The sequence below is a fragment of the Lathamus discolor genome, chromosome 3 (assembly GCF_037157495.1).
Source record: "Lathamus discolor isolate bLatDis1 chromosome 3, bLatDis1.hap1, whole genome shotgun sequence".
In the NCBI taxonomy this organism is placed as follows: Eukaryota; Metazoa; Chordata; class Aves; order Psittaciformes; family Psittacidae; genus Lathamus; species Lathamus discolor.
This window is the reverse complement of record NC_088886.1, coordinates 122,138,738-122,165,426: the sequence shown is the minus strand read 5'-3', so window position 1 is coordinate 122,165,426 and position 26,689 is coordinate 122,138,738. Positions and strand designations below refer to the sequence as shown.

The 26,689-nt window shown below is 40.4% G+C and overlaps 1 protein-coding gene across 18 annotated transcripts in view; it reads left to right on the top strand.

Moving 5' to 3' along the window:
• The window catches only part of KALRN (kalirin RhoGEF kinase), a 521,871-nt gene that overhangs the window by 366,711 nt on the left and 128,471 nt on the right, over positions 1 to 26,689 (top strand). For 15 of the 18 annotated variants that reach the window (XM_065671413.1, XM_065671394.1, XM_065671393.1 and 12 more), the window contains 10 exons: positions 517 to 583; positions 1,500 to 1,609; positions 3,062 to 3,131; positions 4,819 to 4,908; positions 9,750 to 9,842; positions 11,210 to 11,321; positions 13,105 to 13,295; positions 13,716 to 13,817; positions 14,484 to 14,626; positions 15,998 to 16,100. In XM_065671413.1, coding sequence (XP_065527485.1) covers positions 517 to 583; positions 1,500 to 1,609; positions 3,062 to 3,131; positions 4,819 to 4,908; positions 9,750 to 9,842; positions 11,210 to 11,321; positions 13,105 to 13,295; positions 13,716 to 13,817; positions 14,484 to 14,626; positions 15,998 to 16,100 — 1,081 coding nt within the window. Of the gene's footprint in view, positions 1 to 516; positions 584 to 1,499; positions 1,610 to 3,061; positions 3,132 to 4,818; positions 4,909 to 9,749; positions 9,843 to 11,209; positions 11,322 to 13,104; positions 13,296 to 13,715; positions 13,818 to 14,483; positions 14,627 to 15,997; positions 16,101 to 16,490; positions 16,591 to 24,197; positions 24,631 to 26,689 lie in introns of those variants that run through there. The other 3 variants (XM_065671410.1, XM_065671408.1, XM_065671404.1) reach the window with 3 other exon arrangements.

Sequence of the window (26,689 nt, the reverse complement as noted above, 5' to 3'; positions counted from 1 at the left end):
GTGGTTCTTGGGCTTCCCAGTAGTCTGGATTCTTTCATGTTGGATACCAAGCTGTTGAAGCCTCTTCAGAGTCATGGTGTCTCCTAAATCTCTCTATATTGCCACTGAAGGTCAAGTTTCAGGATCCCTTACCACTGGCTATTAGGGAAGATGCAAGTGTTGTTGGTGAATCTCAAGTCTTTACTCCTGGGGAAAAAAATTCCAAGTTGACCGTTAAGGATAGGCATGTAGAGAGTAAATCACAGCTCAGGATTGCAAAAATACAACTTAATAGGCTTATGTTCAAAAAAGGTATTTAGAAAATGGCCCTGAAATGGACTAGAGTATAAAGTGGCTTTTCATTCATGGACCTGAAAGGTGCCAAGTAAGGTAGCTAAAAGTTTAGAGTGCAAGTGCTCTAATTAAGACAACAGAAGGATATTTTGGTTTCTGTTCATTGGACATTATAGGCATTTGTACAAAACACCTGAAATATTGTTTCCACACCCCCCACCCCCACCCCCCTTCTCCCCACAGATTTATTATGGCTGAGCTGCTTCAGACAGAAAAAGCTTATGTCAGGGACTTACATGAATGCTTAGAGGTAAGTTACAGCATGGTAAGTCTCCAGTATTTTCAGGAAGAACACAGTATTCTTTGTGGATATTCACTGTACTGACCCTTGACAAGAGTGTGTGAAGGTACCACCACTGATGACTAGCCTCAGAGCTGTGTCCTGGTGGTGGAGGGAGCTGGGTGGGCAGCAGAGGAAGTTTGTTTCCCACTGGCTTGAGCCATGCCCTATGTTCCCCACTCTTGGCTGTAAATGTCTGCACCTCCAGGGACACCTGAGTGTGCCTTTATTTACAAAGCTGCACTCACCCCTGCAGAGTCAGAGCGATGTCCTAGGGCTCAGTAAAAAGCAATATATTTGGATGTTGACTTGGAATTTGTTGGTTTATAGGTTGGTTTTGGGTTTTTTTTTTTAATCATGGATCATTTTCTTAAGAATTCAAATCTACTCCCTTGGATCATTTGATTTCATTTGGATCAGTTTAAAAAACCTGAATTTGCACAGTCAAATACATTATCTAGCTCTACAGCAAGGTATTCCTGAAGGAGACTAATATTCAAGGCAAAGAGCAGTGAAACCTGTCAGCTTTCACATTCCTGCAGTTTGAAAGATTTTCACGTGTCTAATGCTACTGAAGTGGCAAGTACAGCTTATCTTGCCACTGTTTCTGCCTGCAGTTTTTGGATACCATCAGTTGGACAGCAAAGACAGGTGTTGTTGGCATGTTTTTCCTTAGACAGCTTCTAAGTGTCATCACTTTGGATTTCTCTGGAGAGCTTTCTGTGACAGTGGAACATTTAATTTATTTTTTTTTTTTTTGGCTTGTTTGTTTAATCTCAGAGTACGTATTTCCCTTGTCAGCCTGTGCCTTTGGCAATAGAACAGGGAGATCTATTCTTTTTCATTGCATTTATTCACAAAGTTAAGAATTGCTGGTGTCTTCCAGACTTACCTTTGGGAAATGACAAGTGGAGTGGAAGAAATACCTGCTGGGATCCTTAATAAAGAACACATCATCTTTGGCAATATTCAGGAGATATATGACTTTCATAACAAGTAGGTTTTCCTGACAGTTCTGTTAATGCTTACTGACTAAGGAAACCAAAGGCATGTGTATACCTATACAACCATATGGTGTCTGCGGTGAACATCTACAGAACAATGCACACAGGAGTGTAAAGTAATTGATCCAGATTTGCAAAATAACATTTGATTGTCTTTTAGAAAAATGAATTGCAACTTATTTTAAGCGTTTTCTACAGCTGGTTAGCAATGTTAAAGTCCTGTTATATTGATGTTTTGTAGTCCTATACATGCTTTCCATCTACAGCACTAAATCTAGTCTGGAAGCTTGCCTGTTACAAATATGAACTCTTGAAAAACAGGGGAGTGGGGGGGTGGTGGGGAGGATGGTTGACATGAGCTGGGTTAATAAGTAGCTTTTCTGCAACCTGGAGACTCTCTGTATTTAATGTATAACTAACCGTACTCCATTTTATCAAGATAAGACTGTATCAGATCAGCTTAGAGGGCATTTTTTTCCGGCTATATTGTGAATGCAATAGCAGTTATAAACTTAGCATTTAGGGGTGATGAATCCCACAAGTTCAGTCTGAAGTTCAGTCTGTCTTCAAGTTACACATCAAAACCAAAGCAGTTTGAAAAAACAAACCAGAAAACCCTTCTGTGTTGAAGTTCTGGGAGACTTTGAGTGCTTTAGCCAGATAAGTGCACCATCCAAAACATGGTCCAGGAGAGGCTGCCATGTGTGTGCTTTTGTGCTAGCAGCTTCAAAGAGTATCAGGATAATATGTTCAAATTACATACTACATTAAAAAGGCCTTTAAGTAACAGATGAATGAAATTCCAGACCTCAAGAATTGCCCTCTCTTCACTTCCACCAGCATCCTCCACAATCTTTTCCTTTGGTTGGTGATGTTAACCCATACCCCAGCCTGATTTGGGGCAGGAGCATGTGGTTACTTTTCCTTCAGCAACTTCTGTTTCACGCTCCTTTTTCCACCCAGGCACTGTATAGGGCTCCTGCTGCAAACAGAGATATCACTCATTGTACAAGGTGTTAGGAGAGAGTTGATTACAAAATCTGTATTTTGGGAGTTTACTACTCACCTCCGAAGTATCAGTCTTGTTATCCTTTGTCCAGTGTGCTGAGTTTGGTGGTAGAAAGCTGACACCTTTGGGCTTTAATTTTTGCTCTTCCTCTGAACCACTGAACATCTTTTTAAAGACTCATGATCTGGTCACTGAATACATTGACCGGCTACTAGGGATTGTTACCTTTTCCTTTCTGGTGGAGTTGGGCATGTCTGCACTCAAAACTCAAAGCATACCTTGGCAAGGAGGCACTTCTTCCACAGGCAGGACGCTTGATTAGTCTTGTAATCAAGATACAAGTATTGATCATTATCACTGGTTAACTCATTGGTCATTCTGCTTCTCCTGGGTATTTGCTGTAACTAATTACTTTGGTGTTTTCTTTTTTTTCAGCATTTTTCTAAAAGAACTAGAGAAATACGAACAACTGCCTGAGGATGTGGGCCACTGCTTCGTCACCTGGGTAATGAGGCTTCTTTTCATCATTTGTTCAAATTAATGCCTTCATCACAGAGGGAAACAAGCTAGAAATTGGAACAAGGGTTAGATCCTTAGTGATAAGTGAGGTTAGGAGCTAATCTGGAATGACTGTTTTGTCCTTCACCTCTCAGCATGCAAGGTCCCCTCCCTTAACTCTGTTCCTAAGCAGTGGAGTGAATGCTTTCTAGAGCCTCTCTCCTTGTCCTGCACTGACTAGCACAGCTTTTACCTCTGCTGGTCCCTATTTAATAGTAAATTTTTAAACCAAACCTGTATTTAGGTATGATCTTCTTTGTGAAGGGCCCTGGGGGGACAGACCTTTCAAATTTTAATATGCCTTCCTTACAGAATTATAGTCATGCCATGAGGACTCTACAAAGGTGTGAACAACATATTTTATCAACATTTTCCATCATAAATTACTGTCAAATGCTGAGCCACTGCGCTCTCTCATTCTATTACCCAATGCCAGAGTAATTTCCAACAGGACTTTGAAATGTTGATGGTAAGAGTCTTCATGGGTGTAGGAGGCTCCAGGAACTGGCTACAGTAATTTATCGGTATGAAAACTGGTCTCTTTTCAAAATATTTACCAGGCAAGTCAGCCATCTTCACATTTTCTCCTCTGGTTTTATTCATATTTCAAAGCTGGGAATTAGTATTTTAAAAGTCATTAGAGAAAACTGTCACTTATCAAAAAAAATGAGCATGTTTGAGTGATTTCAAAATAGGCTTTTAATTTAAAAATATGACACAAATATTGATGAAATAGATTCAGACGTGATTTTTACAAAGAAGACATTAAATATTTATGAAAGATGAACACATTTTATATATCATTCTGTGCCAAATCTTCATGGTACTTTTAAGACACTACCACAACAACTCACTAATAGTTCATGTCCAGACCTATGTGTATGGTTACAGATATACATAAAAAGCTGCCTGCCCAATTGCCCCGTCATTTAGATACCTCGTATAAAAAATGCAATAGTAATAAAAGAAAGCTATCCTCCTCTTCTGTTTCCGTGCTTCTTCTGAGACCAAAGTTCAATAATGCAAAACTGCAGTAAGGCAGGAGTGCACAGATGCTCTTAATTTCCCTTTAAAAATAAATGAATTAGGAAATGAAATGCAAAACACTCCTAGCACAGCATAAAGTTTGTGCCATTAAAGTCTGAACCAAGGTAGGGAAGGCAAGTCTGGGCCAGGCATCACAAATCTGAGCCAGTCTTAAGCCAAAACTGTTGACTCAGTCCAATTTAAGCTCATCGAGTCTCTTGGCCAGTTTTTACACCAGCTTTATCATCAAGCAAGTGATAGAGCCAACACTCATGACTGGATTTTGAGACCTGCAAACTTCTGTATACAGTCCGTGTAATTAGAGCTCTTAGAAATTATTTTATATCTGGTTTAACTTTTTAGACCTTCCCTTTGTATCATTTGTAAAGAAAGCCTACCATAGGTGTTACATGGTGCACTTCATTCTCCTCAGAACTGCTCAGGTAAGGTAAGAACTGTCTGTAAGTCATCTGTTCTTAATTTACAAATCTTATGTCTCTTTGAGGGTAAGGTTTATCACCTGTATTTGTCCTGGTGAGCCTTAATGAAAGACTGTGGAAGCAGAAAAATAGCTTATCTTGCTTTTCCCTTGATGTTTGTTTTCACAGGCAGATAAATTTCAGATGTATGTCACCTACTGCAAAAACAAGCCTGACTCCAACCAGCTCATCCTGGAACATGCAGGGACTTTCTTTGATGTAAGCAGCCACTGCCATTTTCATTCAGTGTGCACAGGGCAGCTGAAATACTTCCTCTTTACATCTGAGCAACGAGTTCCTTTTTTTGCTTTGAGGTTTGGGTATTTCATTCCACTGCAGATATTGCATGCTGTGAAAACTGATAGGCTGTGGTATGATGTGTGATCTTCATCAGCGTGGCAAGTCATTTTTAATGGAGACACACATTCTTATGAGAACCTTTGTGCATTTTTTAGACCAAATCCTTTCTAAAAATCTGGTTTACATGTACCCTCTGCTTTGAGGTTTAGTGGTAGAATGAAAAGCAGATCCCATTATATTTTCTGACTTCAAATCCCTTAGCCCAAAACAAGATCCTTCCCTCCTATTCTGCAGATTTTACCCACCCTGTTTACTTCGTCATGCTAGTAAGGAGCTTCACTGACTGCAGTTAGACTATTTCCTTTACAAGCACTACACCAGGTGATAAACATATGCAGGCTCCAACCCCAGTTTTGTAGGCTGAGAAAAATCTTTATAAAGTTTTTGAGTACTTTTAAACTAAGCTTTCCCTCTAATTTTTGGAACTTTATCCATTTTCCCATGCTTGACTGCTACCGTAGAGCTTTAATTGGTTGCCTTTCTGAAAAAAAAATAATAATAAAAAAAGCCAAGACCTCTTTTCCAAAGCACCGAAAATCTTACAAATGTAACCACTCAGCAGGATCCAACCTGTGATGTGGTTGGCAGCTAACGTGAATCAGCTCCTCTGGGTTTCCTATGTGGCAATAGTTATAGCATTTCAATTAAACTCAACACTGAAAGATCTTGCATGAGCCGGAGGAAAAACGATGAACTTTTGCTTTGTTACTATATGGTCTGAAAGTGGAATGGAATTGAATTGATTTTCCAGGAGGTGGCGCTTGAGCCTGTTGATTGGTTTATCCTGGTTGGTGACTCCTGGAGGATTTGAGCCGCCTTAGGTGTCTATCAGTGTTGTTTGCAAAGGTTAAAAGTGTTTCCTCTGCTAAGCTTTTCCACTCCAGCTCTATATATGGGATGGAAACCTGCTGGAAACCTGTTGCTTAATAGTGAATATTCAAGTTTTAGTATCTGACATCTGTTTTGCAAGAGATGTTTTCCTTCCGTTAGTAGGAATTGTGCTGTGCTATCCAGTGATGCCTGTGCAAAAAGAAAGCTGCATATCCTCCCCCCCCAAAAAATCCTCTAAGGCAGTTCAAAGTACCTGTAGATCCTTCTTATCTTGATCTTGGACTGGCAGTGGTTCAGTGGCAGGACAGGGAAAAGTCTGGCCCAAGAAACACAGAGAAATAGCTGGTTCTTTTCTTCCAGGCAGAGCACGGAATTTCGCAAAACACCCTAATGGTGAGAGTGAGTTATCTAGAATAATACCCCTTGGTAAGGAGCCTGCCTGAAGATCAGAAGTTTACAACTTCTCAAATTGCATAAACTATAGAAAGCCGTCTTTGGGATGAAAACAAGCAGTCCCAAATCCCAGTAATCTGTTTGAACCCTTCAAATCCATGGAGAGTTTGCGGCTTCAGGGCTCATTGAAAGGGTTAGCTGATTAGGAGGAACAAAGATAAGTGGCACATGTTGTATGAAACTATGAAAAGAATTAGTAACAAGGCTATCATTGCTGGGATGTTCTAAGTGCAGAAGTGAAGCCATATATGTAGAGAAAAGCAGTTTCTCTTCTTAGACCAGTTAATGCAGATGGAAAATTATGCACGAACTCTCAGTTATGAAAACTGTCAGGTTTATCCTATAGCATTAGTCTAATGAAGGATAAAGAGTATTATCTTCCCTCCCTACAGATCTTGCTTTGTTTATAAAATTCATCAGTTATTGGTATGGTTATATTAGCTGGAATTTGCATAGGAGATGAAACTAGTATGCTTACTCTTACCTGACTGCAGTAGACTTACAAATCTAGTTCTTTCACTTTTTATATCTTTCTTGTTCAGCATCTGAGAGTATTACTATGTTTCAAAGATAAATTATGCCTACCATATTTAGCAGTCTTTAATATTTGTAATATCATATACTTCAGGCTAGTAAGATGTATTTTTGATTACCATCGTGTTGGCCCTCAGCTTCAGCTGGTGGAAATCAGCATTGTTGAGGTGATCGTGTTGATTTTATTGTCTGTTATTTAAATGAGCTTTTGTTCTCAGGACAAAGGCAAGGTTTGTTTCAGTTATCTACCTGCTGCTTCTATTTTGAATGTTTATTTTCTTTAAATCTTGGAGAAGATCAGTTGTTATATTCAGGAAGCCTCAGGACACCTTTAACTTGCACAACCAGCATGGAACATAGTAAAAGCTCATTGACTTTTGTAGCATGGCAGATTATTGTCTTTCTGCATGGATGATGGTTCTTCGACAGTTTCTCCCCTGAGCTGGAGCGTCCCTTAGGAAATGGGCAGAGGCACAAGCAGAAATATTTTTTTCTGAAATTGCTCACCAACCATTCATGGCATGCATTACAAAACCTAAATGTTTTGTGAAAGCTTTAGTGCTGAATCACACTACTCAGCAATCCATTGGTCTGTATACCCAGTTCAGGATGCAGTTTGTCCTCCAACTAAACAACTGTACACTATTACATGACTTACCTTGATTTGTGAATCTCTTCAGATATTTAATACAAAATCTGGGCACTTCATCATTGTTTCATATTAAATTCAGCAGTTCTTATGGTATGAAATTGTATTTAAGTGTTCCTGTCTCCATGTTGTCCATTCAAAGGCCTCTGAGGGTCCTGTGCTGCCCTGTGCAGAGGACATTCTTGGTGTTTGGGATTCTGTCATTGCATGTAAGATTACACATTGATCCTGTTCTGCAGCTCATCTAGTTTGCAATACACAACTGCCAGCACATGTTGCCTTGTCAGATATCTTCATTTCTTCCAGGCCTTGGGACACTTTTCAACCCAAGAAATAACTTGGGTCTAATGATGAGCCGTGGTGCAACTATAATGTGAATTAAGCTTGCTTTAAACAAGAAGCAGGGCAAAGTAGAAAGCACAGAGCCCTGTGGCTAGCCTGCTTCTGAAATCTGCAAGCTGCTCCAAAGATAGCTCAGGTATATCTGTGCTTCATGTTACTTAGACGTGTGCGAGAAATGTCTGCACTACTGTGCTCTGCTCTGCACAGACCTCTCCAGTTTCCATCTCCACCCACATTACATCCAGACATCTCCAGCTGTTACAAAGTCAACCCAAGACACACTCCAGCAGGCTGCCATCTTATTCCAGCACTTGAGGGACCAGAGGGAGAAGCTGCAGGAAGAATGTCCCTTTCCAACAATGTACTTGCTTATTGCCTTCCTGCTGCAGGTCACTCCACCAACCCACTCTGTCTCTGTACAGTATGACTAAGGAGCATCCTGGCAGAGCAAGGCATGCCTGAAGGGGTGGTATTTTGCTGGGAGTATGTCTTGCTATTGAGAGAGCTGAGAGGAAGGAGTAGAGCTAAATTCATTATTTGGATCTGCAAAAACAATTGTACTTAGCTCCAGGAAGTTCACAGACATGGCCGAGGTCTTGTTGACTCCTGCAGTTACTAATAGAGTCCCAAGCCATGCTCCTCAGGCAGTGTCCCTGTTTGGCGCCAGCCATGACTCAGCTTCATGCAATTTCCATTAACCCACACACGGAGCCACTTCTCTTTTGGGTCTTGTTTGTGGCACCAGTGTTATTTTTTTCTAAGACAAACTTACCTAGTACAAAAAAGTATATATTTGTTGGCACATTGTGTGAAAAGTGGCTATTTTTATATCCAAGCATAAACACTGGAGCTAAAAAAACCCAGTAACCTCCCTAGTACTCAGCAGAAAATCAGACTGTATACAAAAAGAGAATCTCCATTCTTGGCAGCTCTTCGACCTTCGTCTTCTGTGACTTCTTTACAGCTCCAAATTTACCCTCCAGTAGCTGGAGGTAAGTCCCGTTGCTCTTCCCCATCTGCTCCGGTAGGAACCAACAATTTCCTGATGTCCAGGAGCAAGGGGAGGCATGCCCTGGTGGAGACACACGGAATTACAACCTCTTCTATTTTCAGCAGAGAATCTGCCCCTGTAGGGCTTAAGTTTGAAGCCTTTTAGAAGGCTAAATATACAGTTTAGGGTCCTGTAGGATTTTCAGGAGCTCCTGACTCCCACTGGAAGCAGCAGGAGGGAGGCAGCTGGGCCCTTTGCAGACCTCACCAGGTGCCTATATGCACTGTCTTCAGAAGTTCACGAACGCACCACGCTGATCAGCACAGACATTTTGGTTGAGATTCAGGTGACAAAACAGAAGCATGCAGTGCTGTAAAAGGTGTCAGAAGGGTATCTCTCCTGGCCCCCAGGTGCCACCTCAGAATACCATAGGTCTGTCATCACCGTGTCAGACTTGCATGTGGATATTTCAGCTACCCCAGGGTTCTCAAATGGTATTAGACACTGTTTAGACAGCTAAATTACACCCTACGCATGCAATTTAATTTAATGTCACTCCATGTTAACTGGATGTTAAGACTCTGCTTTCAGCCTTCAAAGCTAAGAGAAACCAGTTGACATGAAAGATAAGTCATATTTAAATTGAAGCCTGTGTAGTTTACTCAACATAGCCTTAGCTTGACTCGCACAAGGCCCCTGCAGTTTAAGCAGCCTTAGGGGGACTCTGCAGTTTATTGCCAGCCTCTCTGAAACCACAGTTATTTGCATCTGAGCTTAAAGAGAGTTAAAAAACTAAACAGAGAAAGCCAGAGATCCAGAGCTAAAATTAGTTAGGGGTGGTTCTGTCTGGCAGCAGTTTAATAGTTTTCCATGACTGACTGCTGTTTTTATCTCTTCTAGGAAATTCAGCAAAGACATGGTCTGGCCAACTCTATCTCTTCTTACTTAATCAAACCCGTCCAGAGGATCACAAAATATCAACTCCTACTGAAGGTACCGTAGAGAGCTGCCCAAATCAGTTCATGCTCTGCATGAACATGTGCAGCAGTTCATGGGTGTAATGAATTAACCTATTCTTAAGGGAGCTGTTTCATCACCTGTTCACGACCTGTAAGCAGCTGCTGCTGAGCTGTTGCTCCTACTTTCCACACCTGAGCATAGCAACAAAGTGTGAAATCAGGTTGGGTATTTGGGTATTTTAAAGGAAATTACTCACAGACAGAAAAAAGCAAACAGTAAAAAACTGATGACCTGTTTCAAGTGTTTATTTGGCGGGGTTTGGGTTCGGGATTCTTTTGGTTTGTTTTTTTTTTTATCCAAGTGGACTTAAACCTAAAAAGTGAGAACCGAGAAAGGGAAATCTGAAGGGAAGACAGGACTGTTTACTTTCCTTCTTGCTAAAGTTTATGATATGTAATGTTTTGATTAAATGCTTCAGTGATAGAACTTTGGGAAATTTCACTGAAATGTGACTGAGATTCCTTCGCTTTCATTAGATTCTGTTTGGGAGCTAAGATGTTTGCGTTTGAAAAACAGGGAAAAGCTTCATATACAAAGCAAGGACTTCTAAGTGAAATAGTAACATTTCACATCTTTGTTGGTTTGTTGTAGGTTGGTTAGAGGTTTTTGCAATATTTGTGAGTAGGTGAATTTTAGATCTAACTTAGAAGAAAAAGCATCTGGGAGGTAAGGGAAGAGACAGATTCTGACTTTGAAAAGCTAGGATGAGATGGGACACTTGCATCTTTTTTAATCTTCCTGTGTATACACCAAAGGACTGATGTGTTGTACTAGGAAGGTCCTTTACTGAGTACATTTAATGTGTTAACAAATTTGTGCTTTGTACCAGTTTACTGAAACAGCATACAGGTGTATCACAGTCTAGTGAGCACTGTGGAACAGCAAGCCTGCACTTCACAAACCATCTGCTAATGGGAAGGCTAAACCACCCATTCAGTCATCACCCCTTTGGTTTCATCCTCAGATGAATCATTCCTGAAGGGATCTCCCTGCCCTGAGCACAGCACACTGACAGCCTTGCAGTACTTATGAGCACTGCAGGATCAGGCAGGGGTCCTGCAAGCTGACTGGCACAGCTAGACTGACTGATAACTGCAGCATAGACATAATTGCCCAGGAATCTGAGTGCACAGTCTCACTTGAGAGCACCTTGTTTTGTCTTGTTTTATAGTCATTCCCATTTAATCCCCACTGTCTGTGAGTATTCACAGTGGGTTTTAATGCAGTTCAGCTTTCTCCTGTCACTGTTAGCAAAGCAGTTGCATGTACCCAGTAACACATTCAGATATCAACCCAATATATTGATCAGAGTTTGTTTATAGGTGTTCATTGCTTCTTAGGAACTGCTGACCTGCTGCGAGGAGGGCAAAGGGGAACTCAAAGATGGTCTGGAGGTGATGCTCAGTGTCCCAAAGAAGGCCAACGATGCAATGCACGTCAGCATGCTGGAAGGTAGCAGATGGGCAGGTGGCCAGGGCAGGGGAGGGACCGCTGATAAATGAAGCCTCCTTGTATCTTGTGTAGAAAGTTAGTACAGGATGACTGTAGCAATACCATTGCTTGATCTTAATTCTCAGGTACTTCCTAGCTCATTTCTGATATTTCTCCAAAAGGCTGGGAAGAATAAAGCTGGCTAGGAAATCTTGGGTATTTATTTATATCTTGTGTGCATGTATATATGTATTTATATGTGTGTACATATATGTACATTCACGTGCCTGTTTGTACATATACAGTGTATGTATATATTTGGTTAAAACGTTCTTACTTAATGAAACAAAAAAAACCACCTCATGAAACAGTATCAATTTGGCTGCTGGCAGCTGTAACGATTATTGGATGAAAACATTTCTAAATACTGTCTCAATATTTCAAAGGGAGAAGTCCTGATTTTCTGAGTCAAAACAACTTGTGTTTGAAAATGTTGGTATAATTATTCCAAAGATTTTAAAAAAGGGGGGGGGCAAAAAGTATTTCAGAATGATAGAAAAATATTTTGATTGCTCAAAATTAAGTCTTTTATTGGCTTTTAGATGTGCGGAGTATTTCTAAAATTTAAAAATTTTATTACGGACCGAGATGCTTTATTGCCTCGCAAACATTTTCTTGGCCTGGGAAAATCATTTCCATCCTGGCTTGAGTCAGAACCAGGAAACAAGCAGAATATTAAAACAGGCAAGAAAAAGGAAATGGTGCCAGTAGCTAAGCAGCATTTTAAGACCAAGTGGTTAAAATTTCAGGGGCAAACTGACCCAGCGTAGGTAGGAACACTATAAAGATGTTTTTAACTGTTGTGTCTGGTGAAGAGCCAGGTTTCCCAAAGTAATGCCTAGATAATCTGTCCCCATGAGAAGAACAGCACCATGCAATAATGAAGAATCAGGGATGATTTTTTAGGGTAGAGAAACACTTGGACAGTTGTCTTCTGAATAAAACATTATTCCTGAATACTTGGAGCAGGGGCCAGGGCTGTTTGCTGATCTCTCAGGGCTATTTGGCATGCGCAACAGTGGGCTGTGCTGGTGAAGAAGTGCCCACCTCTGGAGAGAAGTGTGACCCCACAAGCGGCTGAGACAGTAGCTTGGAGGGCACCTTACACTAGGAACTTCCTTTTCCCTCAAGCATCCCAGTTATGTGGAAGTAGTCCTGCGATCCTCAGCCATGTGAAGGTTTTTGACATGCAGCTTGGAAAATGAGTAGCTCCTGGAAAGCTTGTTTCAGACACCACACCAATTTGCTCTCAGATGCAGCTCCCCCATGCCACTGCTGTGGACTCACAGCCCCCTGAAGTCTGGGTTAGCATGCTTGAAGGCATCATGGTATGATGGGGCACTTCCAGCCACTACATGTTGCATTTCTCTGAATTTGTGTTAACATGCAGATCTTTTGCACTGCAGTTCTGTGTTCAGTAACCAGCCCTGAAATCCTTAGAATATCTATCTTTAAGTAATTACTCCTACACTTTAGCTGCAGTCTCATTTAGCACATATGAATTATTTGCCTTTAGTGAAAGAAATACATCATTGCAGCAGGAAAAAGAAGAAAAATATTTTCATTGGGGTAATGGATGCCCATTAATATCCTTTCAGAATATGCATTAAAAAAAAAAGAGAAAGACCCTTTTATTAAAAAAAAAAGAGAAAGACCCTTTTATTTCAAGTCCTTACTGCTCTGATGTTTCTGGCCACTACTGGTCCCAAGAACAAATACAAGCTAATGTGTTTTATGGTTTCAGGGTTTGATGAGAACCTGGATGTCCAGGGAGAGCTGATTCTTCAGGATTCCTTCCAAGTGTGGGATCCCAAGTCTCTCATTCGGAAGGGCCGTGAGAGGCATTTGTTTCTCTTTGAAATCTCTTTGGTGTTTAGCAAAGAGATCAAAGATTCTTCAGGACACACAAAATATGTTTACAAGAACAAGTTACTGGTAGGTGTGGCTGCAAAGAAAATGTTCTGGGTGTTGTTTCTTGTAGGCAGAGGTGGAGTTTGGGGGATGGCTCCTATGTCCCCGTGGCTGGGTTAAGGATACCCATACCACCTGGAAGGACTGGCTCTGTACCCTGTGGGGCTCACCTGGAAGCTAAGCTTGCAGTGAGTCTGGAGAGATTTAAGGCAGTGGGATGTAAAGAGTCAGTGGGAAATACAAGGACAGTCACTCAACCCATTCACTTCCCTGCCATCCCCTGGTGGTTTTCTGGTTCTTTTTTTCTGTGTGTAGCAAATCAGAGACAAGATCTCACTTCCCTATCCATCTCTGCCTCTCCACTTCTCACTACAAATGTAAACTTTTCTAGACTCATGAGACTTCATATACATGTAATCTGTCATCATCTCTCCTCCATACTAGACCTCAGAACTGGGAGTGACTGAACACGTTGAAGGAGACCCCTGTAAATTTGCTTTGTGGTCTGGACGAACACCATCCTCAGACAATAAAACAGTGCTGAAAGTAAGTCTTTTCCCCTTGTTTTCTTTGACTGTAGAGCTTCTAGTTGAGGCCTTGGGAGCGCTAAATTAAATGTCAGTTTCTTCCCTTGCAGTATTCGCATAGCTTCCACGTCTGTCAGTAGGGTCATGCCTGCATCAGGAGCAATTCAGCTTTAAGGCCTCAGTATGAATCAGTGCAGTTGTGCAGCCTTGCTGAAATTACATTCTTCTTGCAGCCTGGATTGAGCAGCTGCGCACTGACCCAGGGCATGTCTCAGGGTGTCTGTCTGGAAGGTGTAATTCTCTTAGTCCTTTGCTACTAGGCTTATCAACGGTCAAACCTCCAGAGCTGACAGCCATTTCTGTCAAGTGAGTTTCTAATAAAGAATTTGTGTTATAGTTATGTTGTCTGATAACTTATTTTCCCTCTACAGAGTGTGCTGTATTGCTGGTATTAAAGGTATTTATCCAGAGCTTAGCTGCTTTGCTGCTGCTTGCCAAGTAGGTCTGGTAAAAACACCCTCAGTTCTCAAGGGGTTACCAGGTACTTCAGCAGCTAAAACTGTGCAGCAGAGAGGAGAAACTGTTAATTGTGCATTTTCAACAGCCAGCCATGATTCTTCTACATAGGAGGTGACATCCTGGGAATATTATAAAGTCTCCGTCTTTCTGCCTTGTGGAATTTTAGGCATCAAGTATTGAAACAAAACAGGAATGGATCAAAAACATCCGGGAAGTCATTCAAGAAAGGATTATCCATCTGAAAGGAGCTCTGAAAGAGCCAATTCAGCTCCCCAAGACACCAGCAAAGCAGCGGAACAACAGTAGAAGGTAATCTCAGTCATTCTGTACCACATGAAGTCATGAGTTTTTTCTCAACCAACAGCATTGTAGTGTCTGTGGGCTTTTTACTGGATTCACTTACTTTTTCTTACTATTGTCAAAAGCAGTTTTCATCATGTTTGCTTTTTATATGTTGTCTTGGCAAAAGTAGCTAGAAAGTTCTTCTATGATATACATACAGCGGTGTTCTGTTTTAGCGATTCAAAGTGTTAGAGAGACATGAATGATTAAAATTCCTCCAAGTTGAAGGTTATGTTTCTTTCCCAAAGCAGAATTTACTTCTTCATACTTGAGTGTTAGGAGATTTTACTTTATTTTTTTTTCCCCTTGTTTGGCATTTTGAATTGTTTGACAATGAAAATCGCAGCTGGTCATAACAGTATATCACTGCAGTGGAGAACTGGTGTTTCATCATCAAATGCAAATTCATTTCAGCCTGTGAGGTAATATTAATTTTTTTGCCAACTCTTTTGAATCCTGAATTAAATAAGAATTGTAGAAAATTAATTGTTCTTTTGCTGTTACGCTGGTATTCCCAAAAGCCACCTACAATTTGAACATCTCCGTTTCCTCATCAAGTTTTATCACTCTTGCTTCAGGCTGTATTATAGAGGCATCCAAAGCATGAGTAACCAAGGTTACCCCGGAGACTTGTAGCAAGGCAGAGATCCAGACATTTCTTCCTGGAGACATGCACCAATACAAGAGTTTTCTAGTAGAGAATGGAGATCATATTTATTTTTTCTTTGCCTTAAATATGTATTTTATATTATTTAAAAGTTTCTTTTGAAAGATCAGTAAAAATTGAGGAGGACTGTATCTATACAGCAAAAAGGAAGAAAATACCCTCTGCTAGCAGACTCATGGAGTTAGGCTTGTGAGCCCTATACTGTCTTTATTTATGTTTGTTTGGATATAATTTTTATGGCTCAGTATTAAATTCCTGAAGATGTTCCTGTGAGACAAGAGAAATATTCCTTTCTTCAGTGCCATGTGTAGCCTGGGCTGAATAGTTTAGGTTAAGGCAGAAATCTCATTGAAGGAAAATTTTTGCCTGACACCCTCATTACAGAGCTATTTATGAACACCACAGTTGTCTTTGCTGTAAACATGCAGGCAATGGCCATCCTGTTTTCAGCAGCAAACGTTGTTATTATGCGCTAATCCAAACCCTATGGCTGAGGTTGACATCATTTTAAATTGCAAGCTACATAGCAACATGGGCTGCATCAGTGAGGTAATTTTAGCACAAAGCCAGCTCTGGAACACTGCACTTCTCAAATCCACCTATAAAGTTGTGCATATTCCAAGGCGGTGTGTTAAGTAAGCATCATTGTTTCCCTATTATGTCTTTGGCAGAGATGGAGTAGATGATGCAGACAGCCAAGGAGATGGCAGCAGTCAACCTGACACCATTTCCATTGCATCCAGGACATCACAGAACACAGTGGACAGTGATAAGGTAGGACTGAAATGTGAAAATAGACTGCAGCTAATCACCCTCAGAAAAATGTAAGTGAAGGGGAGGATAGAAGGCAAAATAAAGCAACCTGTCTAGGTGCTCATCAGTATCACTGTTTTACATGGTAACATCTTTGTTGCTGCAGCTTCTTTGTGGTTAATGCGCAGAGGTTGAATTGGCTCTGAAGAAACGCAGCCCAGAGCAGCCTTTTCTTGCCTAGCAGAACTTGCCCTGTGGGAATCAGGTTCTGAATCAGCAAACGGTTATGTTCCATATGTTCCCTCTGAGCTAAAATCAGTAGTCTGTTGGAGGGAATACAGGTCCTTACACACCAGTTAATACAGCAAAATTGGGATCCTGGCTGGTATCTTGAAAGCCAACCCTTTTCAGAGAGTGATTCTGGACCCCTCTTCTCATGAACATATGGTGGAGCATATGGGCGGCCCCAAGACGCAGTAGATTCTGTTGGAATGCTGTGCGCTGTTGGCACGTACGTATTTGCTGTTTTACTTATCAGATGATCTGAGTCCAGATTCCCAGCTCCACTAAAACGTCTGACTTGAATTTGTCACCCTGGTACCTCCAAATGTGGTCTTCAGCTGAATTAGCAGTTGGTGGTGGGAGTAAATGGGCTGTCAGTAATAATTTGCCTTAGCTACGCTGATGGGGTTTGTCAGATCCACTGAATGTCCATAGTCTCTTCATGTGTTGTTTTGAAATCATGTGTATCTTACTGCAGAATTCATCTTTTTGCACCATTATGGATTTATGTGTTTGTCAGGGCTTTAATTATGCTGCCACTTACACAAGGTAGAAGGGTGTCTTCACAAAATCAGAGTCCAAGTCTGTTGTAAAGTTCGTAAGTAGGGTTCAGCACAGACATTATTTTGAAAGCTGGACTCAGAAATAGGAATTAATTGCGAATAAGTTACCTTTGTAAGACCACATGTATTTATCTTAAAGGCATGTTCCTATGCATTTGCTTTTTTGACCACTAACATGCGTTAGAAAAATATTAATCCTCACGATCCAAAGGCCACTCTAATTTATGCAAATACTTTGCCCGAAGTTCAAAGAAGTGTTTTCTTATGCCTTCAATCCACAAGGAGTTGCCTTCCTTTTCCATGTTTTTCACATTTATCATTCCTGAAAAAGGCTCTGACTTAGTAGAGTACTTCAGCTCATGCTTTATTTGAAGTATTTGCTTAAGCTTTGCTTGTTTGCTCCAAGCCCATGAACTCAGTTGCATGAATTATGGTAGACAGGCAAGGTGTAGGTAAGATGCTCCATATTGCATGCTGTAGCTGCATACAAGATATATAGTGCCAACAGCACAGGAAACTGTGTCTAACCTGAAAGACAGCCCATCAGAGCAACAGTTGGTTTAAGGATGCAAAACCTGAAAAGGTTATAGGAATTTCTATGCAAAACCTTGTTTGAACTTAATGCTGAATGTGTATGAGATAAATTAAGCATCAGATCATATAGGGAAAAAATTCTTACCACTGGGGAAAAGCCAAATCAGTTCTAGGACTCTGCTGTTTTTTACTTTTTAGGTGGGTCGGTTCACTTGCTGATTTAAGGCTATCTGTGTGTTCATGTGTCCTTATATACATTTAATGAATAGAAACAAATTCCAGTGTATAGCTAAGCTTAAATATACTTGCATGTGCTTTGTGAAATCTGAGCAACTATCATCACTGGATAGAGGGGAAGTTCTTGCTGAACAGTTTCAGTGTGGTGTTGAGCTTATCTTCTAGGATGGTCTGAGTGAATCTTGTTGAACTGGGAAGATTTACCTTCTCACATAGACTGGTACTGAGTTACTGACTGGCACTGGAAGACTGTACCATATCATGCTCTCTAGTTAAGGTTTCTTGGTGGAGTTGGTAGTGCTTGGTAAACGCTGTAAGCTATGTGCTATAGTTAACTCACATGGTACTGATAACAGCGCTGATAGGTAATGTATTCAGCAAACAGCGGTTTCCCTGCTTATTTAATTCCAGAGTAGTCAGCAGTTATTCCCAGGAGTTCAGAATCAGGCACTGATTTTTTTTTAAGTTGTAGCCCCCGTGGGTGACGTCTGTGTGTGCCCAGTGAGATCTCCATCCAGAGGAGCCAGGAGAAAGAGCTCCTGCTTTTAAAAACTCTGGCTGCTCGCAACAGCTTCACACCCAAATAGCTTTGAAGTGCTAGCAGTGTGCCAGGATAGCAGCAGATTAATCCTGAACTGTGACCGTCTTTGTATTAACTCAGTACCAGAAGCAATTCTCAAATAATATTTAAGGGTTGATATTACTTTCTAAAAGCAAAAGAATTCAGATTTAGTTAACATACTTTGTCCTTTCCCTAAATCTTGCTATTACACTCAAGGGTTACCTAACACAATAGTTGAATCTTCAGACAAGAATGCCAAACAACATTTTAGACAAAGCAGACCACAACCTCTCTAAAATTCACACCTTCAGGTAGCACTTCTGCTTAATAACACTCCTTGTGCCTCAAGTCATATGTATTTCTTTCGACCTATTTGTGAGCCATCTCCTTCTGAGTTCCAAGTAGTGATTTCTGTCTCCTCTTTCATCATGTTGCAGCCCTAGAGCAAAGCTTTACCTTTGCATTTGAAACTTCTAAAAAACCAGAAGGGTTTTGTTGTTAGGTGGGAATGAGATAACATTACTGTAAATGCACCAATGATTTTGCTTTCTCTCAAGGTAGCTGAACCTAGCCATAACATTTATCATTTGGGGGATCATTTGGTGCAGAAGACAGAGCACTTGGCTAGGGACCAAAAGAGCTGACTCCTAGTTCCACTCTGTCACTCACATATTGGATGCCACCACAAATTGCATCTGATGGCACATCGCATTTGTCTTTATTTTTGTTTGTTTGGATTAGTAATATGTGGGAGAGACAGGAAGTCTTGCAAACATTCTATTTGTACATTAATTATAGCATTATCCTGTGTTGTCCCAACACAGGGTACAGACCCAAATTCAGAGTCACTTTTATATACTGAAGGAAATTCACCGCAATCTTTATGGTAGCAGGCTCTGCTTTGAAAATATTCTGAATTGTATGCCTGGCTTCAGAGGTGTTCCTAAGTCTTTAAATATTCAGGCTGTCCTGGCTGCAGGCCGTGTTCAGGTGATTGTATGAGACTCTTCAGATTGAAAAAAAACCCAAAAGTTCCAAATATGTTAAGGGAAAAAAAAGAGAAAGACAGGATTGCTCCTGTCTTTTACATTAAATACCTGTTTAAGGAGCTTCTTAAATCTCAGTCTTAGCCCTTAACATCTTTAATCTTCTTGGCTTTTTCTCTCTCAAAAATACATAAAGCAGTTATCCCTGGGTTCAAAAATTTCATTTTCATTAAATACTATATAGTAGAAATGCAGACTTTAAGCAAGGTCTGTAGGTCTGCTCCTTTGTAAAAAGAAAGACAAAGAGAACATACAAAATGTTTCTTTTTCCATTTTCAGTGTATGACTTTTTCATATGCAACCTATAATCTAAAAGATTTCATACACAGAAAAAGGATTATTTGGATTGTCTTTTGGTATTATATAGAGGGGGAAGAGTGGGTTCATGAACTGAACTCAGTGCTGAAGAATCAATAGATAATGAATGCAATTACAGTAAATGTAATTCCCATTGAGCATCCAAGTCAGGTCCTAGGTAACCTACTATGCAAAATTTCTTCATCCTTTTCCAAAAGGCAAACTATACAGCTTTTGTTCTGTACAGTAAGCCCTCTTCAGTGTGCTATCTAAAAAGCTCTCCTTAGGGACAAATCCTTGCCCTATTCAATTCACCGCAGACAGGATTTCAGTCTTTATATTTGGATTCAAAGCAGTGGGGAATTGCATAAAGAAAATGCCAGCATGCAGGGCATTCTCATTTGTTAAGCCCATTGATCTTTTGGCTTGCAAAACAGCTGTTTCTGGCGATACTGGTCCATCTTCTAATGGCTGTTATTTTGCTGGCTTTTGCAGAATGCTGAGGAGAGCAGTTCTCATTTCCTCCTGTTGTTTTTGGATGAGGAAAAAAGCTCTGAAATGTGAACTAAAAAGTTTTTACTCTCTAAAAATAAATACACATGGTATACTTTTATTTTTTCCATTAGATACTGAACTCAGCTCATCTTTCTGAAGTCATGAGATTGAGATCTTGACCTTTTCCATATCAGTGATATTGTATAAAATCTGAAAATAATAATTTTTCTGATTGAAGGTAATTGGTGTTAGAAGGGAAATTTTAGAGTGAGGACTTGTTGGAACAAGTCAGGGGTAAATTCTCCTTTCTTGAAAGGCTTCTAATCAAAGTGAAATATTATGATATTGTTACTGAAGCAGAAATTAGGATCTGAAACAGGAAGTACTGCTTCAGATTCTTCCTTAGGAAGTATTCTCAGTTCTTTGGAAGTATCTTTTCCAAGTAACGCAGATGTGAGATGTCCCTTGATCCCCCACTTTTTACCTTGTGACTACTAATCATTTGGGGTTTGAACTCCAGAAAGTTTGCTCCAACATGCTGTTTTTCTAAATAGGTCATATTTCCATGAACCATTGTCTAGTGTTAACATGTGCCGATTTAAATAACCAAAATCACCAAATGGAAATGCCCACTAATTCAGTAGTAAAGGAAACTTGTTCTGTTACATCTCTTACCTCACAAGGAGGACATAAGGAAAATTACTATGTTTATTAGATGCCACTATCAGCATATACAGTTCAAAGTGATCAATCATTGCTTCCCAGCATAAATTAATCTAGAGAGTAATTATTGAAATTTAAGTGCCTAAAACCAAAATTGAAAAGCCAAAGGTCCCACTCTGACTGGGCAGATTACAAAGAAATGGAGTATGTTAAGGTGAGCAGGAAGTTTACAGATACTTCGTTCTCTGAAACTGTTGATCCCCACAGCTGGAGTTGAACCACTTGCTTCCAGCAGTGAGAGTTGGAAGCCTGACTACAGCAAGTACAGAGCTCCTGGTTGCTGAGGGCTGGCATCATTCCCTAAATGTTACTAAGGGAAGTCTTCTCCCTCGCTCTAGCATGAAGCTGACCTAACAGCCCAGCACAGTGCATACCCTGCTCTCCCCTTCCCAGCACATGGATCCTGCAAATAAGAGGTGGGTTCCCATGTCGTTTATATTGACATGAAGGCATAGGCAATTCTATTTGCAAATTTGTATTTACACGCAAGCTCAGCTGCCTAGCCACTCGAAAGGGGAACTAGCTCCTTGGAGCAGACTAGCACTGCTGCTATGATCCTTGCCACTACCAGAACTGCCCATCAGGTCTGCCTGGATCATAAAGCTGATCTCACCAGAGAGTTCTCTGGTTCTGGTACTAATAACGTTCTTTTCTTCTACGTTCTCAGACTGACCTGGAAAAAGCAACAAGCCTAAGGCTTCTCTCAAAGGTGGAATGACTTGGAAAAGCTCAGTTAAAGAAATGAAAACATTTGATATAAAACAAAGAAATAATAATAATTGTTCAATGAAAATACCCTTGAAATATTGAAATAAGAACATCAACATAAGGAAAAGAAATGTAAAATTGTGCTGTCAATATAGAATCACAGAATCATAGAATAGTTAGATATAGAATAGTGAGATATCTCCCTTTTCAGAGAGGGAACTAGAGGCATAGAGAAAATAAAACAATACCATAAGGCAAATGTATACATTAATTTTGTTAACAAGAGCACTCTTGCTGACTGAGCTGACAGCGTAATTTCTACTTAGTTTCTCAGCAAGGGAAATTATATACCAAGCAGAACTAAACTATAGAGCAGATATGTGTCTCTTTCAAATGCTTTTGTCTCTCTTCAGTGTTACTAAAGTATTTGGTAGCTTTCAGTTATGTGCTCTATTTTCCGGAAGCATTTTTTTTTTTCTTTGGACCACTGGTACTAGGCTTTCTAAAATAATCTCTAGGCTCTTATGAAGTATTTGCACAGTTAGTGATCCAAACCCCCTATCCCTCCATCATTAATATAGCACAGTGTGTGCATCTCATGGTCTGAGTTCTGCCCATCTTTGACAGTGCGTTGTGTATTGAGTCATACACAAAGAGACACATTTCTACTGCAGCAGTAGAGGAATTTTGAGGGACAAGAGCTGTTGAGCCCCAGCAGTGGTTGTGTGTGGTCAAAACATGTATCACTATGGTGTGAAGTCTATGCAGTACTTGAGCAGTGGGACTGCTCATAGCAGCTTTCCAGTACCTGAAGAGGGCCTGTAGGGATGCTGGGGAGGGACTCTTCATCAGGAACTGTAGTGACAGGACAAGGGGTAACGGGTTAAAACTTAAACAGGGGAAGTTTAGATTGGATATAAAGAGGAAATTCTTTCCTGTTAGGGTGGTGAGGCACTGGGATGGGTTGCCCAGGGAGGTTGTGAGTGCTCCATCCCTGGCAGTGTTCAAGGCCAGGTTGGATGAAGCCTTGGGTGGGATGGTTTAGTGTGAGGTGTCCCTGCCCATGGCAGGGGTGTTGGAACTAGATGATCTTGAGGTCCTTTCCAACCCTAACTATTCTATGATTCTATGATTCTATGACTGAACTGAATAGAAAACACATCAGTGGGAAATAACTCTGTTAATGGCAGCTATGGATTGTAGCTGATGTGAAGAAAGTTGAAAGGTATGATATAAATGCTGACTATGGTAGAACTAAAGGAGAGCATGATGGTGGAACTGTGGAGCGGGTGATAAAGCAGGTAGTCACTTAAATACAGAATCTGGAGTATTTCTTTAGAAATCTTCCTGTTTCCTGGAGCCCTGTGAAAGATGATACATACAGAGTTAGTTGTCTGCCAGGTGAGGCTAGGCATTGACTAGAGGATATTTCTTCCTCCAACCTGTATATTTTACTCTCAGTAAATTAGATTATATTTAACCGCCATGAGTTTCTGAAGGGCAAAGGAAGGGATTGACTTGGTCTCATTTATGTAAGTATTGCTGTGGTTATTCTGCACTGATCTTGTCCAGGCAAGCAGTGTGCCAGAATTCAGTAGTGTACTGTCTAGAGTGCTGCTCCCTTATAGTAACTGATGATGAATTGTGGTACCACAAGTAAAATTAAATTTATAAAATAGAAAATGGTTGCTGACTGTTAAGTGATTTTTTTCTTGTAAAAATATGCTAAAGAGGAGTGAATTATGACTCCAGAGGATATATTTCTATTACTTGGACGCTGCCTATCATTAGTGCAGTTGTCACACTGAGTTCTTACTGCCCTCACCTGTGGAAAAGGGAGAACATGATATCTATCAAAAGAAAACCTGACATAAAACAGTTTGGCACTTTAATTAGCCTTCTTGAGTGCTCACAGAGGTTGTTAACTGCTGAGATACTGTTATGTAGTAGCAAAATTCTTATTGAGGAAATCAGTTGTTCAGCCAGGAGCTGACATCTCTCTCTCTAGTCTTAGTTTCTTAAAATTTCCTTAGGCTTTGGGAGACCTCTCTATTCTTGCTATGAATCTTGGCTAGGACCCCTGCAAGTTCAGCTCTTCCCTGGATAACATACACAAATATATGTGTATCTTTTTTCTATGAATGGTTCCCTGAAACTGAGGTCATTGAAGTGACACTTAGAGCTGATAAAACTGTTTTATCTCTGCTGGCAATGCCTTCTTAGAAGTAAAGTTGCCTTTCTGATCATTCATGCTCAGTAATATTACTATGGATTTGGGGGTTTTTTGTTGTTGTTCCCTCTCTTTCCTGAGTATTTCCCCTTGCTTCCTGTATTTCTTATCAGGAATGCAGCACTGCCAGCATCATGAAATGTTCCAGCTTTTGAGTTGCAGGGCTGTACTTGCCTGTCTCCATCGGAGATTTTTCAGTCTTTTAAAAAAAATATCTTGATGCTTCTGGAATGAATGGTAACACACTCAGACTTCCAAATGAGGTCCACCCAGGACTGATGTGCTACACACATCTTGTTTCACTCACTGTGCAAAGCTGCATAGACAGCCGCAGAAAACTCTGAACCCCAGAGGTGATCCAAATAGTTAAACGTGTCACTAGCTCAGAGAGTCAGTGATAAGCCTATGCTCTGCCTTGACGTAACTTAATTTCTGTTTCAGGGACTCGGATGGTACATTGCCTTTTTTTTTTATGGTACACTGGTCACTATGACTTGTAGCTTTACACGAATTTACCCACCTATCATCTACAAGTGGAGTCAGTCAGCAGCTCTCTTTTTGCATGTGTAATGCACGTTACATATGATCTCCAGCTCCTCAGCACAGGTATTAATACTGGCACTGCCTACAACATCAACCTCCCAGGACAATTCTGGGGCCTTTGGCTCTTTTTCTCTCTGAGAACTTCAAAAAAATGGACTTTGGACTTCACTGGATTATAACCAGATTTCAAAACAAGGGAAGAGCTAATTATTACCAACCTTGGTTTTCAGCCAGGTTTAATCCTGTCTCGAATTACATGTTCTCTGTCTTTTCCGGCACCCATTTCTAAATGTAACAAATAGATGATCAAACAGTTTACCTCTGAGAAGTGACCTGTCAAGGGTGCAAGTGCTGCTGAGAGTAGGGACATTTGCTTTCTCATGTTGCCAGCAAGCATTTGTTGCAGCTGTGGGTTAGAGGTACTGCTGAAGACAGGCTGTCTTTGTTTCAAAGGGCTTTCTCAGAAAAGGTGTATGTGTTCTTTTGAAAAACAAAGTAGAACAGGAGCAGCTGATTTTAAAATATGACATTTGTTGGAAGCTCTTGCAAACTTTGCAGCAATTGCTTAGGGAACTTTCTCTGAAGTCCTAACCATGTAGTGGAGCCTTACCTATTTCTTACTGTACTGCATGGCTGGACAACTTCTCCCACAGCTACCTAAGAGATGATGACAGTGGCTGAATTTCACCAAAAACTCCCTTTCTTTAGCTGGTACTTGAATTTTAACAAGGCATTTCCCGGAGATTTGAGCATTTTGCATAACCTGGCTTACTCACTGTGAAAATAACAGCAAAGCCAAAACAAAGGCAAGAAGGTAGTACTAGATTTGCAAGATGTGCTTTCTTTTTCACCTCAAAGGACATTTAAAATAATATGAACAGTGTCAGATTTTTAATTATATGATATGAAAAAAGTTTTAATTGTTTCAAATCTCCCTAGTTTACTCTGAAAAGGAAAATAAAAGCCAACACAAACAAACACCAAAACCATGCTGCCTGTGGGGAGTTCCCGCCTACAGAGTTTGCTGACTGTGGAGCAGCCTGTAGTTTCATTTCATGGACGAAAATAAATGACTATCTGGAAACACGGAGCAACTGTAATGTCCGTGGATATAGAAATCATATTGTTCAGTGGGTAATATTCTCGGGAAATTGATTTATATCAGACACCATGAAAGTTGCCATGCATCTTAAATACCTCAGCTGGGAATTCGGAAAGCACTTTGGAACTTCAGTGGGACCTCTGCTCTCGGACTGCTCAGACACAATTCCGTTCCCAAAAGAAGCGCCATTCCTGTGAGGGTCTGTGAAGGGTAACTGGTCAGCAATCACAGGTTTATTTCCAGACCAGTGCAGAAGCAGCAGGTATTTCCTTAACACATCTCCCAGTTTTTTATTTGCAGCTATAAATAACTGCAGACATGAAAGTCCCCAAAAGTGCAGCCCTGGGGAAAGAGATTATTAAACGATTTCATTTCAGCCTTTTCCTCCATGCATAACTGCCAGTTGCACCTAGGGCAGCTGAAGTATGGGCCACTTTATGAGGTGCATTCCTTTGTAAATTTTCATTTCTGTTGCTGTCCATTTCATGAAGAATATTTGTTATTTTCGTAGATTTTCTTTTTTCAATTAGGAAATAAGGATTGGTGTTCGTTATACTTTCAGTCTTACATCAGTTCAATCTTATGCGTCTTTTGGTGAAAAAAAAAAAAGTAAATCAGTAACATTTGAAAATATAAGTTAAGTCTCTCTATGATAAAACAAGCGTATGAAACTCTTTCAGGCCGAAGCTCTCCTTAGAACATTGTAGAAGGGCCAACACAGTCATGTGAGGGTATTTACATACAGTATCTGTGGCAGCCCACTCAATATCTCCTTTCTGTTCCTGCAAGCAGTGTGAAAATCAGATTCCATATTAAGGTGCTGATGAACACATTCTCTGTACAGGTTCAAGGCACACAGCTAGAGGTTGTCTTACTTGATATGAGTATCCCAAATTCAGTGCAATCATAGTATCTCTCAATCACAGGACATTTCTGAAGAACATGCAATCCTGCTTACATGGGGTGGCTGGAATTTTAAAGTGTACAGGAAAAAGGTGCAGAATTGTAAATATTATTGAAACTCTACTGTGGGCTTCACAATAGTGTTAAATGGCAGGAAATCAATCCTGCTCAGTATCAATAAATCTATATTACCAAACAAACAACAAAAAAAAGATGTTCTGGTGCCTGCTGTGAAGAAAGAGAATGTTTAAGTTATGAGGATGTCTAAGTGAATCAGTTTGATGCAATCAAAGCAGTATAAGAAGGAGGGAAGTGCAGTAAAATCCCTATCTTTCTTTCAAAGATATCACCAACCCGACTGATTTTAAAATAGAAGTTTCCAAAT